This window comes from Mugil cephalus, chromosome 15 (genome assembly GCF_022458985.1).
Source record: "Mugil cephalus isolate CIBA_MC_2020 chromosome 15, CIBA_Mcephalus_1.1, whole genome shotgun sequence".
Lineage (NCBI taxonomy): Eukaryota > Metazoa > Chordata > Actinopteri > Mugiliformes > Mugilidae > Mugil > Mugil cephalus.
The window spans coordinates 24,959,582-24,975,202 of NC_061784.1; the positions used below are offsets into that span (position 1 = coordinate 24,959,582).

General features: G+C 40.3%; 3 protein-coding genes across 4 annotated transcripts; all 3 read right to left on the reverse strand.

The window, feature by feature from the left end:
• Positions 1 to 823: 823 nt before the first annotated feature.
• On the reverse strand, positions 824 to 2,756 carry nhp2 (NHP2 ribonucleoprotein homolog (yeast)). Its single transcript, XM_047607661.1, has 4 exons — positions 2,462 to 2,756; positions 2,043 to 2,112; positions 1,859 to 1,964; positions 824 to 1,185 (listed from the first exon to the last, which is right to left on the reverse strand). Exons 1-4 carry the CDS (start codon positions 2,625 to 2,627, stop codon positions 1,060 to 1,062), a joined length of 468 nt encoding a protein of 155 aa, XP_047463617.1. The 5' UTR covers positions 2,628 to 2,756; the 3' UTR covers positions 824 to 1,059.
• Positions 2,757 to 3,134: 378 nt separating this feature from the next.
• On the reverse strand, positions 3,135 to 4,872 carry LOC125021555 (cornifelin homolog B-like). The gene is made up of 4 exons (XM_047607670.1): positions 4,848 to 4,872; positions 4,582 to 4,748; positions 4,065 to 4,222; positions 3,135 to 3,878 (listed from the first exon to the last, which is right to left on the reverse strand). Exons 2-4 carry the CDS (start codon positions 4,682 to 4,684, stop codon positions 3,753 to 3,755), a joined length of 387 nt encoding a protein of 128 aa, XP_047463626.1. The 5' UTR covers positions 4,685 to 4,748; positions 4,848 to 4,872; the 3' UTR covers positions 3,135 to 3,752.
• A 1,040-nt stretch (positions 4,873 to 5,912) lies between these two features.
• Positions 5,913 to 13,722, reverse strand: LOC125021531 (hepatitis A virus cellular receptor 1 homolog). Of its 2 annotated transcripts, none has more exons than XM_047607643.1 (7): positions 13,576 to 13,722; positions 13,068 to 13,406; positions 11,922 to 11,996; positions 10,632 to 10,696; positions 8,919 to 8,997; positions 8,797 to 8,827; positions 5,913 to 6,700 (listed from the first exon to the last, which is right to left on the reverse strand). In XM_047607643.1, the coding sequence occupies exons 1-7, from the start codon at positions 13,607 to 13,609 to the stop codon at positions 6,556 to 6,558; spliced, it is 768 nt and encodes a 255-aa protein (XP_047463599.1). In that variant the 5' UTR covers positions 13,610 to 13,722; the 3' UTR covers positions 5,913 to 6,555. The 2 variants fall into 2 exon arrangements, with proteins under 2 accessions (XP_047463599.1, XP_047463600.1); XM_047607644.1 differs by having other exon boundaries at positions 8,797 to 8,824; positions 13,576 to 13,718.
• Positions 13,723 to 15,621: the final 1,899 nt, after the last annotated feature.

Below are 15,621 nucleotides of genomic sequence, written 5' to 3' on the forward strand. Positions count from 1 at the left end.
TTAATAAAATATTTAATACATATTAATGTAAATGTATTATTTTCATGTTAAATATGCAGCAGTTAAAACTTCAGCCTACAGACCAAACAACCAGGTGACGTTGGACCGTTTCTGTAGATTTCATTTTACTAGACAATAATTATATTTATCTTTCTTTTTACTAGTGGTTCTTAATGCTGTGGATCATTAAAGTCTAAATCTAATTAATAGTTTGCGTTAAACTTCTTCCGTGTAACTTGTTGACCTGTTTTAGAGATAATTACTCAGTGGTGCTCTGTTGCCCCCATGTGGCCGAACAACCAACAACAAACGTTTACGACGTTTATCGCTGCAGTGTTTCCCAGCAACAAGGTCCGGGTTCGAGTCCAGCTCGTGCATGTTCTCCCTGTGTTCGGTGGGTTCTCTCCAGGTGTGAGTGTGAGTGGTTGTGTGTCTCAGTGTTTGTCCTGCGATGGACTGGAGACGTGTCCAGGATGGACCCCGTCTCTCGCCCGGTGCCACCGGGATAAACTCCAGAACCCAGCGACCCTGGTGAGGACGAAGCCGTACTGATGCTGAGAATTAAACTTTATGTAACTTATATAAATATTCGTCTTTTCATTTCTGTTAATAGTGAAACTAAAGACATTATTTTTATAAATTCAATTTTAATAATGTAAAAAACTGAAAAAATAAATGAATACTATTAAAGTATATGATGTAAATTTAAAAGCAGGTAAACAGCTTTTATCCTGAGGCTGAATCCTTTTTATCGGGGCAGTTGTGTTGTTTTATGACTCTTAGTTTATTAAAATATCTTAATGATCTCAAACACAGAACAAGCTTCAGACTCTTCACACGTCTTTTAATAATAAAAAGAAAACAACGAACACATTTCACAAACATCATCTTTCATACAAAACAAACGCGGGTTTTTACAGACAGAAATCAGTCGTAGAAAAATATCATTTTTCCTCCAGCTGGGAAACTGAGCTCCACAAGGTGGTTAGCATTATCTTAGCACAAACACTGGCAACAGGTGGAAAGTGTTAGCGTGGCTGTAGGTGATCTCTGATTGGCTCAGAGGGCTTTGGGCAGGTTGGACACCTCGTCCATACACTCGTCGTAAGCGTCCTGATAATCCTGGTGAGGCTTGATGAGGATGACGCAGGTCGGCCTCTTGGAGCCCGCTGACGAACCCAGATCCTGATTTCAAAATAAAAGACAGACATGAAAAAAATTTAATGAAATAAAAAACAAACAAAATGATCTCGTAAATGTAAATGTAAACGTGACCCTTAGGACAACTGTGATGTTAGCATGTCGTTAGCCTGGTTATTATATCTGTGATGTTAGCATGTCGTTAGCCTGGTATCATATTGTTAGCCTGGTTGTTATATCTGTGATGTTAGCATGTCGTTAGCCTGGTATCATTTTGTTAGCCTGGTTATTATATCTGTGATGTTAGCATTTCGTTAGCCTGGTATCATATTGTTAGCCTGGTTGTTATATCTGTGATGTTAGCATGTCGTTAGCCTGGTATCATTTTGTTAGCCTGGTTGTTATATCTGTGATGTTAGCATGTCGTTAGCCTGGTATCATATTGTTAGCCTGGTTATTATATCTGTGATGTTAGCATGACATTAGCCTGGTTATTATATTTGTGATGTTAGCATGCCGTTAGCCTGGAATCATATTGTTAGCCTGGTTGTTATATCTGTGATGTTAGCATGACATTAGCCTGGTATCATATTGTTAGCCTGGTTGTTATATCTGTGATGTTAGCTTGTTGTTATCCTAGTTGTCATCTAGTCGTTGCTGATGTGAAGGATCAGCTAACATGCTAACAGGCTACTAGGATAACAGCTAGCATGCTCACCACTTTGGAGGGGATGTAGGCGTAGGGCAGGTTCCTGTCCTCACACATGACCGGCAGGTGGCAGTAGACGTCGATGGGTAGAGTGTCTCCAGCCAACACAACAATCCTGAGAGAACCAACATTAAAAGGCGTTAAATCATTAAAGAGTCTTCAGGGATTTAAAGTTTAAAGAGAGGACACTCACCCCTTCTCTCCCTTGTTGATGAACTTCTGAACTTCCTTCACTCCTCTCCGGATGTTCTTCACTTTAGCAGCTGCAAAAACAGCGGAACCAGATTACATTGAAAAATCATTCAATTCTTTAGATCAGGTTAAACAGCTGGTTATTAACACCGCAGTCTGCAGGAGGAGCTCAACACAAGTCAGGTTTGCTTGTTCTGGGGATATGTTTTGTGCCGAATGAATCAGAGTAATATGATTCGTAGTTACTGTGATCATAACCGCGTATGATTAATTTTAACAACCGATATAAACGAAGATCTTTAAATTCATGAGTATTTGAACCGGGTCAGATACGGGCTCGGTAACAAACAGCAGAAGCTGGCTTAGTGTTAGCAGCTAGCTCGTGGTTAGCTGGTAGCGTTCCTTCTTGTTCGTTCTCACCTTTTTTGACGCATTTGTAGAGCTTCTTGCTGAGTTTTCTGGAGGCCAGAGGCTGAGCGACCTGGTTCAGGTTCGCGATCAGCTCCTCGTAGGATTTCTCGGTCCCTCCGGGGGCCGCCGCCTCCTCCGCGTCCGCCGCCGCCTTCTCCTTCTTCACCTTCGTCATCCTGACCGAGCTCTCCTACCAATAACCGACGGTCAACAATAATCTTTAAATTCTTAGCTGCTCCTGCTTTCAACACGCGAAGAAGACCACATGTGCTTCTTCTTCTTCTTCTTCTACTACCGGTTGTCTGAAAGCGGAACATCAGCTGGCCCTTCAAAATAAAAGACGAGGCTGCTTCCTGTTTTTATTCATTTTTTATTTTCTTCTAAATATAATAAAACCGAATTTACATGATATATTTACAGACACTTAAAGAGAAAATATTTAAAAAGAAATTTATAAATATATTAAAACAAATGTAATTTAAATAAATCCACCATAGACCATATTTAAATATGGACATCACGTCTACGGATCTTTGCCAGTCCAGAAAAATCAGATCAAATGTACAGTCTTGAATGGCTTGAGAGTCTTTTTGAAGTCAGTCTGATCAGTGCGGTCTGAGGGCGGAGCTACGATATCGATGCCCCGCCCACACTTCCTCCATCAGTGCTTTTGTTTAATTAATACTACGCTCTGCTCCACCTCCACCAGCTACGAGGATATGTTGGATTATACACTAAACTTATGTTTAAAAATTGGTTTTACAACTCACACCTCTTTATGGAGCTGTTGGCATGGCAACTGGTGGTCGCCATTATGTCCCATCCTGTCACATCACATCAAATAATGAACTAAAACGAAACGCATCCAAAATAATAACACTTCATCATCCATGAACATTATATTAAATACCTAAAATTACTGAAACCGTTCTTGAAAAACTTGATTTGTCATATATTTTAGCGTTTGGATCAAGTCCCGCCCACTAGCATGGAGGGGGTGGAGCCTATGCACTATACTGCAGCCTCCAGCCACCAGGGGGAGCTCTACTTGCTCCATATTTATACAGTCTATGATGGAAATAGTGAAAAGCTGTTTCAGGTTATTGAACGTTGGATTCAGCTTGAAGCAAAATACGTTTAATAGTAAAACTATAATAAAAAGAGGTTAATTAAATATTTAATAATACCTACAGAGCAAAGTGAATGAAATGAATATCTGATCAACATAAAAAGAATAAGATTAGAAGGTGCGGTTAGTCGTAAACAAATAACAGAATATTATTGTTTTGCTGTAACAGCGTCACCAGCGGGAGATGATGTCACCGAGCACCGTGGGAATCTCTCTCTTCTTCCTCTCCGTGGCCATCTGACACCAGACACAGGGCAGACAGAAGGTGGAGCACACACAGTCGTTGCACAAGGTTCCCTGAACGCACCACACAGAGGTTATAATCAATCAATCAATCAATCAATCAATCAATCAATCAATCAATCAATCAATCAATCAATGTGGTTTTTAGCTGGATTAATAAACCCGGGTTCTCTGAATGTTCTAACATCAAACATTTGTTCTCGGTTCAGTTGTCAGTGCAGCATTTTTTTATGTCCCTACTTTGATGCCGTAGCGCAGACGGACGTATGTCCTCATGGACATGGAGGCCGGAAAGACGCAACCACCACATATGTCCAGCAGGGGGAGACAGAGACACTGGTCGAAGTCTTTAGAGGTTTTACAGGCGAAGCAGGGAAAACACCAGAACGCGAAGCAGCCTGAAGACAAACATTCAGAAAATATTAATAATCAGTTTCATCTTCACGTATTTACAGGCATTTATCTGTGTTTGTTTAATTACTCCTCGTAGTGACTGTTTACTTGTGTGTTGGTCCTTACACCATTCAAAGACATTTATTTAACTTAATTTTAATATATATGAGAAATCAATATGTAAATGAAGTGTAGATTTAAAGAAGCTGCTTAGAAAAACCAAACAAATAAAACAAACATTGAAAATTTAAACTTAAACTAGCAAATATTTCAATGGATTTGGTGCCAAAGTGTGATCGTTACATCAAATGTGATATTTCAGCTTGAACAGAATCAATAAAGCGTATTTAGGGTGTTACTGTACATTGCTTCATGTCTTGGCAGCAGTCGCAGATCCCAGACGCCCACTCAGCTGCATCCGAGGAAACCGCAGCGGACTGAGGCTGACTCGACACCGGCCAGTCCATCCTCCACCCGGCCGACCTTAAATCCACAGATATCTGACTGCAGTTTGGTGTGGACGCTTCTCAGCTGCGGAGGTAACAGGTTCAACATAAAAGCCGAGAGTAGAATAAACAGTTCACGCTTTGTTACTGTGAAAACAACAAATAAAAGCAGTGACCGTGTTACCTGTCTGAGAGGAGGTCTGCTCTGATTGGGAGGTTTCTGACAAACTGGAAGTACGTGTTGAATTAGATTCTTTCTTCATGTCGTCACAGCCTCAAACACCAGCTTTTATTTTGACGTCAGACACAGGAAATACTTGATTTTTACTAGAAGTTATTTTATCTGCACCTTGTGCTTGGAAAATACAAATAAAGTTTAATAGAATTATTATTCTCATTCACGTAGTGTTCGTCTGAGCGGCTGCAGTTCAGTGGTTTGTCCTCCAGGGGGAGACAAACAACATCAATCTGGTTCAGATCGAGACCTGAAGCTCATTCTGATCATGTTCGATTCAGATTCAGAAAACAACACTGTTAAACAGCTCTGTTACATCTTGTTGTTGAAGAGGTCAAAGAGGAGGAGGAGGAGGAGGAGGACGCATGTCTCACCTGTCTTATATTTCTAACCCCATCGTGTCTCGTGTCATGTTGCCAGGTCCTGACATTCTGTGGAGGCCGAGTCTGTTTTTCTTTTCTGGGGGTGGGAGTGGGGATTTATCCAAAGTTTGACTTGTTGTGGGGTCAAGTTAAACTTGTGGATGTTGGTGTGACAATCACCACTTTATTATTATGTTTTGTGTGGTGGCGCCTGGTGTGTCTGGGAAAGACTAGTGGACGACTAGTAAGTTAGAGTTTGAGTCTTTAGGTTGAGAGTGAACAAGTAACATCTGGTGAGGTTTGAACTGTGAACAACAACCTCTAAGTTTGTGGTAGAATTTGCTGGTGTTTGTTTTTAGTGTTGAGCCGACTGGAGGAACTGTGTGTGAACACCAGCAAATGCTTCGTTTCATGTGTGTGTGTGACCTTTAGTGCTGTAGGGAAGACGTCCTCATTCTGGTTTATAAGGTCGTGATGTTGATCGCTGGGTGGAGACAGGAACTCTGTGGTGTGGTGCCTCGCTGGTCCTCATCCATTTGTTTGTAGGTCGCACGGTCTCATTAAACTTGTAAGTTCTATGTGTGAACATTAGACAAAATAAGACACAACTGAAACACTGAATATTCAGACCTGCCAAACACTACAAGAGAAACCAAGTCACAACGTTTTATTAAATCTCAGAATCACACGTGTCGTCTGCAAAAAAACGAATCTGAAACCATGAAGTCATGAAGTTAATGAAGAAGTTAAAGAACTCTCATCTAAGGACTTCACTAGTTCCACAAAGTTATTGACCTCTGACCTTTTACTGACTCATATTTAAACAGTGGAGTGGAGAATAGATTAGCATATAGCATTTAGCATGAAGCTATAACTGTCCGTAGACGTCCAGATAGATAGATATATACATTATGTCTGTGTATAAATAACCTCAACAATAGTAGAGTAGATAGATAGATGGAGTTTAATTAATTAATATTTGAAGTTTTAAACAACAAACTTTTCTATTTTGTAAATATGTGACACATAAAACAATTACAAGTTTTAAAAAAATGAAATGACATTGAATAAAACTATACAAGACAAAAATGGCTAAATCAAAAATGTCCGTAAACATTAACACTGGTTCTCTGGAGGAGGATCTTTACTGACACGGGTGCTGGTGTTTACTGTATCGGCTGTGAACGCAGCACGAATGAGTGAAGCTCTGTGAGTCTTTTGCAGTAGAATGTGAATGTGTTTAGAGTTCATTCATCAAGTGACTCCTTTAATGGTCGGAGGCGGAGACTGTGCACTCAGGGGCAGTACTCGTATTCTCCGCCTCTGTCTCCGCCCTCGTCGATCTGATAGATGTTTTCCACCGCTGAGCCTCGACTGTGCAGATGCAGCGTGGAGGAGGTGGAGGTGAACTGGACCGATGTACCGACCTGCTGCTGGACACTGAGACCGAGACACAACACGACCAAGTCAAAGACAACTACAAAACATAAATTAAAAACTGACAGGAATAAAATACTAAAACAAAAACACGAAAGAGCCAACTCGACCCAGAACATGAGGTAAAACATGTAAGGACATCAGGAAAACTCAGGAAACATTTCTTCTTCTTCTTTTGTTGTTGGCCTTCCTCATAATTTGTCGTATTAAGTAAAAAACAGCTGCTGACTGAACTTATTTTAAAGCCTCAACTTGTACAAAACCTACAGCTTCTTCTCTAAGCACTTAAATTACACACATATACATTGAAAATATTTTTAAAGTATAATTTATCTTTTTATGTGACAGTCATGTCGAGTAGCTGCTGGATTGACTCATTTAGAAAGAATTCTAAACATGAGGAACTTAATTCTGGACCGAGGTCATTGTTGTCGTCACAGTGTTTCCACATGGTTTTTGAAGCAATGAGATAATGTTGATACTGTGATAATATCGTCATCGTCATCATGACATATTTTTGTCCATGATAATGACAAAACCAATGAAATGAAAACCTGACTCGGTGACGACCCTGGTTCAGTATTTACCTTCCTGACATTTACTTTTTATTGTTTCCAGACATTTAGTTTGACGGTGAAGACGACAGTTGTGTGTCTGTGGCCGTTCTTCACCTCCACGTTCTTGGATTAAAGAGAACAGAACAAACAGGTTCACGTTCCTCAGTGTTACCCAGTGATTCATTTCCTGCATTTAACCTCAGTGGTGTCACTTCTTGTCTTCTTCCAAGAAATGCATAAATAAAAACTGGTGATGGAAACGATTACATTTGAAAAAAACTCTCACATCTCTAAAACATCTCTCATGAGGAGGTTTTTCAGACGCATCGATATAAAAGTTTATCTCTAATGTTCAATGGAAACACTTTTTTCGTTGGAGATGATGCAGGGGTCATGTGACCAGTTCATCTTCCTCAAAGTGACGAGAGTTTAAGAGAACGACGGGATATGACCAGACGAGACTTTACCAGAGATAAAACACCTTTCAGCGGAAACAAAGATACGCTGGATTTTATCAACATTTCAGAAATATCGTTTTCATTTTGAGAAAAACTGAAACACAGTTAGTGTTTCTGCTTCAATAAAAGATTCTCTGAAGGTTTGAGTTCAACGTTCTTTAAGATTAACTTGGAGTCCTTGAACATGAACTTCTCTAAAGACAAGTGAAAGGCTTCTTTGCATTAACTGAATTAAATCAGCTGAATGTTAAGTGATGATATTTACTTGTTGAGGTTTTGTGACTGTGAATACGACCGTTAGTTATGATCCATCTTCACATGTTCAGGGTTATGTTCTTGGTTATTAGAAGACGGTAAGAACCTCAGTATTACTTGCTGAGGTTAACCAGTCACTTCATGGTTAGTCACATGACCCTACGCTTCGAGTGTGACATTTAAGACGTGACATTTTCAGAATGAAAACGTAAGAAACCTCAGATGTTTCTAAGTTCCTGTTTCTGCTTTAAGACGAAGATGGAAACTTAAAACCTGCTGCATCGACACTTTTGACAAAGCGCAATATTAAACACTGTGGTCAGCTTCAACATCGGCCAGGGGCGGGATATTATGGGATATTATAAAATATTAACCAATAAAATGACCAGAACATAACGACTGTCAGTAGTTGTAGAGATTATATCACTCTGGAGACAACTGCAGCAGATGTTCAGTCTGAGATGTGTTGCTATTCTTCAAACCTCATCCTCTGATAATCGGTTTCTGAACAAACAACTGATTAGAATATTTATCGCATGCGCTCTAGTCTGAACATTCAACCACCACCACCTGGTTTCCATCTGCAGATGATGAACATCTGATCATTTTTTGTCCGAGCAGAAAGTATTGATGCTGTGGTTTGTGTTCGACTCTGAGCTTCTGAGATCTGCCTTGTGGTTTGTGGTTTTCTGATCTCATTCTCATTGTTGAGTTTCTGTTTGAACAGACTCTGGCTCACAGCACATCTGAGTCAGTAACGGCTTGAATTTAAAGCGCTATAGCGAATCAGAGGGATCATGAAGTGGGAGATCAAATCTGAGTCACTCACATTTTGTCGATTCTCCGACATCTTCTGGCTGCTGAGACACAAACAGGACGATCAGAGACAATTTTGTCTTCACAGCACGAAGTTTGTCAGCTTTGGAAAAACTTTAAACTCGTGGAACTCACCGACGACGACGAGTGCAGCGACTAGAACCACCGACCCGAACAGAACGCACACCAGAACCACCACCAGAGTACCGGGTTCCTGTAGCAGAGACAACACATAGAGTTTCTATCTGGACATGATGATGAGTCTACAAACCCTAAAACCTAGCCTTAGCATTAACCTACCCTCATCCCTAGCCTTAGCATTAACCTAGCCTCATCCCTAGCCTTAGCATTAACCTAGCCTCATCCCTAGCCTTAGCATTAACCTAGTCTCATCCCTAGCCTTAGCATTACTCAACTAGCTCATCCTAGCCTAGCATTACCTAGCCTCATCCTACCTTAATTAACCTAGCCTCATCCCTAGCCTTAGCATTAACCTAGCCTCATCCCTAGCCTTAGCATTAACCTAGTCTCATCCCTAGCCTTAGCATTACTCCTAAACCTAGCCTCATCCCTAGCCTTAGCATTAACCTAGCCTCATCCCTAGCCTTAGCATTAACCTAGCCTCATCCCTAGCTTTAGCATTAACCTAGTCTCATCCCTAGCCTTAGCATTAACCTAGTCTCATCCCTAGCCTTAGCATTAACCTAGCCTCATCCCTAGCCTTAGCATTAACCTAGCCTCATCCCTAGCCTTAGCATTACTCCTAAACCTAGTCTCATCCCTAGCCTTAGCATAAGCCTCATCTGTAGCCTTAGTGTTAGCGTTAGCCTCATTCCTAGCCATAGTGTTAGCCTCTTCCCTGGCGTCACCCCTAATCCTAAGCAGTTTTTTTTTTCATTAAGTTTGTGTTTCATTTCATTGAGTTTTCTTTTCATTCTCAGGTCTGATTCTGATGTAAAAATCACTCGGCAGAGTTCAGGACTGATGCTCATCCATGGACTCTGTGTTCAGTATGAAACCTCCTCCTGGTGTCTTCTGTTTCCGATGCGGCCCTGACATTTATCTCTTGATCATCTCTGACAGAAACTCAGAAATGAAGAGAGTTGCTACAGATGTTCCTGATAAAAACCTAAACTCCACCCGACATTTAGAGCTGAACACTTGGAGGAAACACACAACAGGTCCAGATGAGTTTGTCTTGACTTGTTCTTTAACTCACATCATGACCTGAACCGCTGAGACCTTTTAGGGACACCATTAAACCAGCAGCTACAACCTTCATTTACTCCATCGCCTCTAGTTTCATCTAATGATCAGTTCTTAGGATTCATTGATTCTGTTCTGTGTCCTCCTCCACCTCTTCCTCTCTAGAACATCTGACCTGAAGTCCATCTACACCAGGGGGTCAAACCCACTTTAGTTCTGGGGCAACAGTCGGACCAGTTTGATCTAAAGGGACCAGAGCAGTAACACAACAGAATAATAACCTACAAGTAACAACAACTCCACATGCTTCCATCTGATTTAGTGCAAAGAAGAACAAGGAAACAAGGAGTTTCCTGGTTCTGTTTGGTCCTGGTTCTGTTTGGTCCTGGTGTCAGTGTTGTGTTCTGTCCTTTTCTCTGAATAAACTAGTGAATAAATTAGAGACAATTATTTTCATTGATAAATTTCAGTCTGTAATTTTTGCTGTGGACCAGATCAGACCCTCTGATAGGCCACTTGTGTCCCACGGCTCATGTGTTGGACACCTTCTGAAAGCTTCTTTTAGGACTTAAAGTCTGTGAATCTCAGTTTAACTAATGAAATAAAATATTTCATCGTTACTGAACCGTGTCTTTCTCTTACCTCCGTCTCCTGGACGTCGCTGAAGGGGGAAGTCAGGATGTTGGCCCCCGTGGACGTCATGTGACCTGGAGGAGGAAATGAAAGCAGATGTTTTTAGGACAGCTGTGTCAGCAGCAGGACGTCATGATGGACTGATATAACTGGACTCTTGGTTCCAGGAACTTTCCGTCTGTTGGTTGAGGACTGAACTCAGGTCGTCCAGTTAAACGTGACGTCAGCTGGAAAATAAGGAACTGACTCCATCCAAACATTTGATAACAAATCTTTGTGTTTTCATCAGCAAACTAAAACTTTACGATCATCCTCGAAGGAACAGGTGTCAAACATATGGCCTGTGGACCAAAGGCGGCCTTTAGAGGGTCTAAACTGGTCCAAAGGATGAATTACATGGAGACATTAACTGGAATTATTCCTCAGGTTCACACAGTTTTAGTTTAAGAGTTGTGGAGAAAACACAACACTGAGACTGGAACTAAACACAAAATAGTTTTTCTTTAGAAACGTCCAGTTGTTCATTACAAGTTTTCTAACAGTTCAGTTCATTAGATGGTGACACTTTTATAACATGTTAACTTGGACTAAAACAAAGGGAAACATCGGGAGTTGGAGCTGGGCTGGAAGGACTCTCCTCTATGTTTAGGACCTGGTTTACTAAGATCCCACACAGGGGGCGCTGCTGAATTGTGTTGTTGTTGCGTGTTGTGGTTGATCTAGTAAGATTTAAAAATGTAAAAGTACTGAAGTGTTTAACATAACCAGGAGAAAGACAGTGTGGGAGAAACAAGAAGGACACATTGTCCCTCTGTTGTCTTTTGTTCAGCCTCCTCCTCACAACAATAACAAAGACATTTACAGCTGAGACAGTCAAACTTTGAAATCAAAGCTAACAGAAAAACTTTCTTTGGTGAATCACGCTGCATCTGTTAAATAATCTATTTGTATCTTCTCGTCAGAGCGTTCTGTCAGAAAGGACTCTATCTGCATATTCATGAACCAAACACAGGTTATTTGACAGACACAACACTCAGTAGATCAGCCTCGTCGTTAGTTTGTGTCTGTGACGATGTTTGTGTACGTTTGTGTCTTTGATAAAACAACCTCTTGAAGTTTGGTTTAATTTTCATGCGTTGATAAAGTTCATTCAAACTGGTCTGAGATCTGTTTGGTTCTAAATGATGAAGCTGAAACACTTCGTTTTATCCTGAGCTGCTTCCTGGTTGGTCTGATTACCTGTCGTCTGATTGGCTGTTGTCTGATTACCTGTTGTCTGATTGGCTGTTGTCTGATTACCTGTCGTCTGATTGGCTGTTGTTGACCAGGCCGGCGTCTCTGTGTGAGAGGATGTTGTTGTGGGTGCTAACGTTGCTGAAACAGAAAAATGACACAAACACCATTAACATCATGAAGCTCTTTCATCCTGATGTCAGTCATGAACTTCAACCACAATCAGCTGAGACACGTCTGACAAGCTAAGCTAACGTAGCACAGTTAGCTGATGCGGACATAATCGTTACTTTCGTCCTTTTGTTTCTCCAGGTTAACACAAACAGGAAACAGAACGCTGATGAATAACTGGGCCTAATGCTAATGCTAATCAATCAATCAAGTTTATTTATATAGCACATTTAAAAACCACAGAGGAAGCCAAAGTGCTTTACATTGGGACATAAAATAGGTTTAAGATAAAGATAAAAGGCATAAAAAAAACACAAACACAAAATCACTTCAAAAACAAACAAAACAAGCAAAGAAAACAGAATAAAGGAACAAACAAACTCACTGCAAGTGCTTTTTAGCCAATGACAGAAAAAACATTAAGGTAAGTTAAAGGCGAGGGATTAAACGTGCGTTTTAGAAGAGATTTAAAAACAGGAAGCGAAAAGGCCTGTCTGACATTTAAAGGGAGGTCATTCCAAAGTTTGGGTGCAGAAACGGCAAATTCTCCGTCACCTCTGAGCTTCAGCCTTGTTTTAGGGATTGTCAGGAGCATCTGGTCGGCTGATCTTAGGGATCAGGATGTGCAGTAAGGCTGAAGCAGATCAGATAAATATGGTGGAGCAAGGTTGTTCAAGCATTTAAAAACAAATAAAAGTTTAAAATTGATTCTGTGGTACAGGAAGCCAGTGCAGGGACGCCAGGATAGGAGTGAGTGCTCACGGCTGCAGGTCTGGGTTAGCAGGCAGCATTTCTCTACACAAGCTGCAGACGGGCAATGGAAGCCTGGCTGATCCATGTATAAAGATGTACATCCCTAATGCTAATAATAGAGGAATAACAACTGCATTCACTGATCATATATTAATATACCACCTGTAACTATAGTATAAAAACACATGACTGCTTTCTGACGATACTGGGTAGAGTCAGAGTCTGGGATTGTTTTACGATAAATATTAAATCATACTTTAGTTCTGGATCCAGTTTCTACTAACTCACCTGTGTCCACCCTCAGGTCCGTGTAATATTTCTCATCATTAAACCATCCAGATATCATCACTCTACATCCATATCTCCCAGAGTCGTCTTCAGTGACGTTTTCTATGGTCAGAGAAACGTCTCCTCGGTCCAGTCGACCCCTCAGCTGATACCTGCTGGAAGCTCTTTGTGTCACTTTATTTCCATCTGTGTAGATCAGCTGATTGTTGCAGCCATAGTTTGGTATATCTCCTCGACCCCAACAAACTGTCAGAGCTCCATGTTTCTTTATATCATAGCTACAGGTCAGATTGACGTCTGAACCAGATGAAACAAGAACTGTGCTGCTGCACAGAGACACTGGAGACAGAAGAAGAACACAAAGTTATTATATTATATTATATTATATTATATTATATTATATTATATTATATTATATTATATTATATTATATTATATTATATTATATTATATTATATTATATTATATTATATTATATTATATTAACTGATAGAAAGGCGTCTCTTACCTGAGAGCAGAGCGAGCAGCAGTACGATCCTCATGATGAAAACTCAAGTCTGAATGTGAAAACTCTGCAACACATTTCAACACATTTCAACGCAACACGTCACCACACAAACACTCCCTCTTCTTTCTAGCGCTGTGAGGACCCTCTATTATAACGTACACGGGTTGGCCTTCATAAGCGTTGGCCGCCTACCATGAAAATAAAAGCTAGAAGCACCCTCTGCAGAAAGAAGGAAAACCACAAACAGACTGGATGAGCTGCTGTTCTCACGAAAACCACAGAACTGCTGCTGCTGCTGTTTCTCACCGAGGACCTGAAACTCTGCAGCTCATTTATCTGAATGGACACGGAGTCATTTCATTTATAAACTTATTAGACTCATCTGTGTCCTGCTGCTGATCATCCATCACACCGTCCTCTGCAGGACGAACAAGGTAGGTATGGACTGGAAGAGAAGGCTACGCAACATCTGCGACATCTACAACATCTGAGACACCTCAGATATTAATGTCAAAATGTCACCAAGATTCCACCACTTGTGCTGGTGTTGTTTCGATGTGAATATTTATATTTATATATATGAAGGAAATGAGAACACCGGTCTGGTGTCTCTGAACAGTAACTCTATCATTATCATCACCGTGTATTTCTGGCCACATGTTTTCAGATCAGATGAGCTTGTAACTTCCTTTTTGTAACTAGTTCCTCTTTCAGAATCTGATCTGAACAATCTAAATTAAAGAAGATGAGGAAAAAACAGAGAGACAGAAATTCTTTAGATAATGTTAATAAATCTTATTTTTATTATTATTAAATTAAAAATTGTCAGAGAACCATTCTCAAAATTCCAGGTATGTAAGTCCGTAGACAGGGGGCGCTGTTGCACAATTTTAGTACTATAACATGAAAAAAATAAAATAATAATATATATATCAGACTTTAACTGGAACTTAAGTGCATGTAAACATGTTACTACGACTAAAATCAGAGTTCACATTATCTGACTAACCCAGAGAATGAGACTGGAAAAGTTTTTTCTCTGTCATGTATTCACTTAATCAGACTTTAACTAGACAACATGTGTGTTCATGCTCCACAACCACTGAGATGGTGTTTGACCTCGAAACAAAAACATCCAAGAAAACCGGTCGTCAGAAGACGAAGAAGGTAAACAGAGCTGGTTGTCGTTTATTATATGATGTAATGGGTCAGCTGGAAAGGCGACTGTATTAACCCACTGACAGGAAACATGTCGCCACCTAGTGTGGAAGAAGAGGAGGACATGTTCCTGTCAGTCAGAATCACTTCAAGATCACTTTATTTACCCTCTCAGGGAAAATATTTGATCTCGGTTGTTTCGATTTTCTTCGTTGCAGTAAACTGGGACAAGGAAAGTGTTCAGAAAGTTGAATTTTGAGCGTAGCTCCTTTAAACTGTTGATGTAAATGCACTGATCATGGGTCTCAATCGGATAATTATAACTCCAATTTTAATCGGAGTAACGTGTTTTTTTCTTTTTTTTCCCACGTGATATTTAGAGCCACAATTAACCTAACGAGCATGTCTTTGGAGGTGGGAGGAAAGTCCCCCAGAAAAAACTCCCCCCAGAAACCAGAACCAGGGCCTTCTCTCTGTGAGGCGTCAGCTCTAACTCTTCTATGTTTCTATTTCTAATAGATAGAATTTATAAAAATCCTTCACTGGCACCTCCCCCTCACTCGTTCTCTCTTTTCTTAAGTTTGTCAGCAACGAAACCAAACTTTGTTTTGTCTGTGAAGGTTCTCAGTCATCCAAGTCACTGAACATTCAAAAACCTAATGAACTGGACAAAGTGAAAAGTGAGTTTTAGAAAACCATAAAACAGTTAATGGATGAAAATCTAAAACATCCAGCTTCGAAAACTATATCATTATCAGAATTAATCAATGTTTTTTTTAATTAAATCATTAAAGTTATGAATGACAGAGTGGAGTCAGATGAAGTAAAAATGATAGTTTGATTAATTACAACATACCACATGAAAGCAGTTTAATTAATTCACAATGG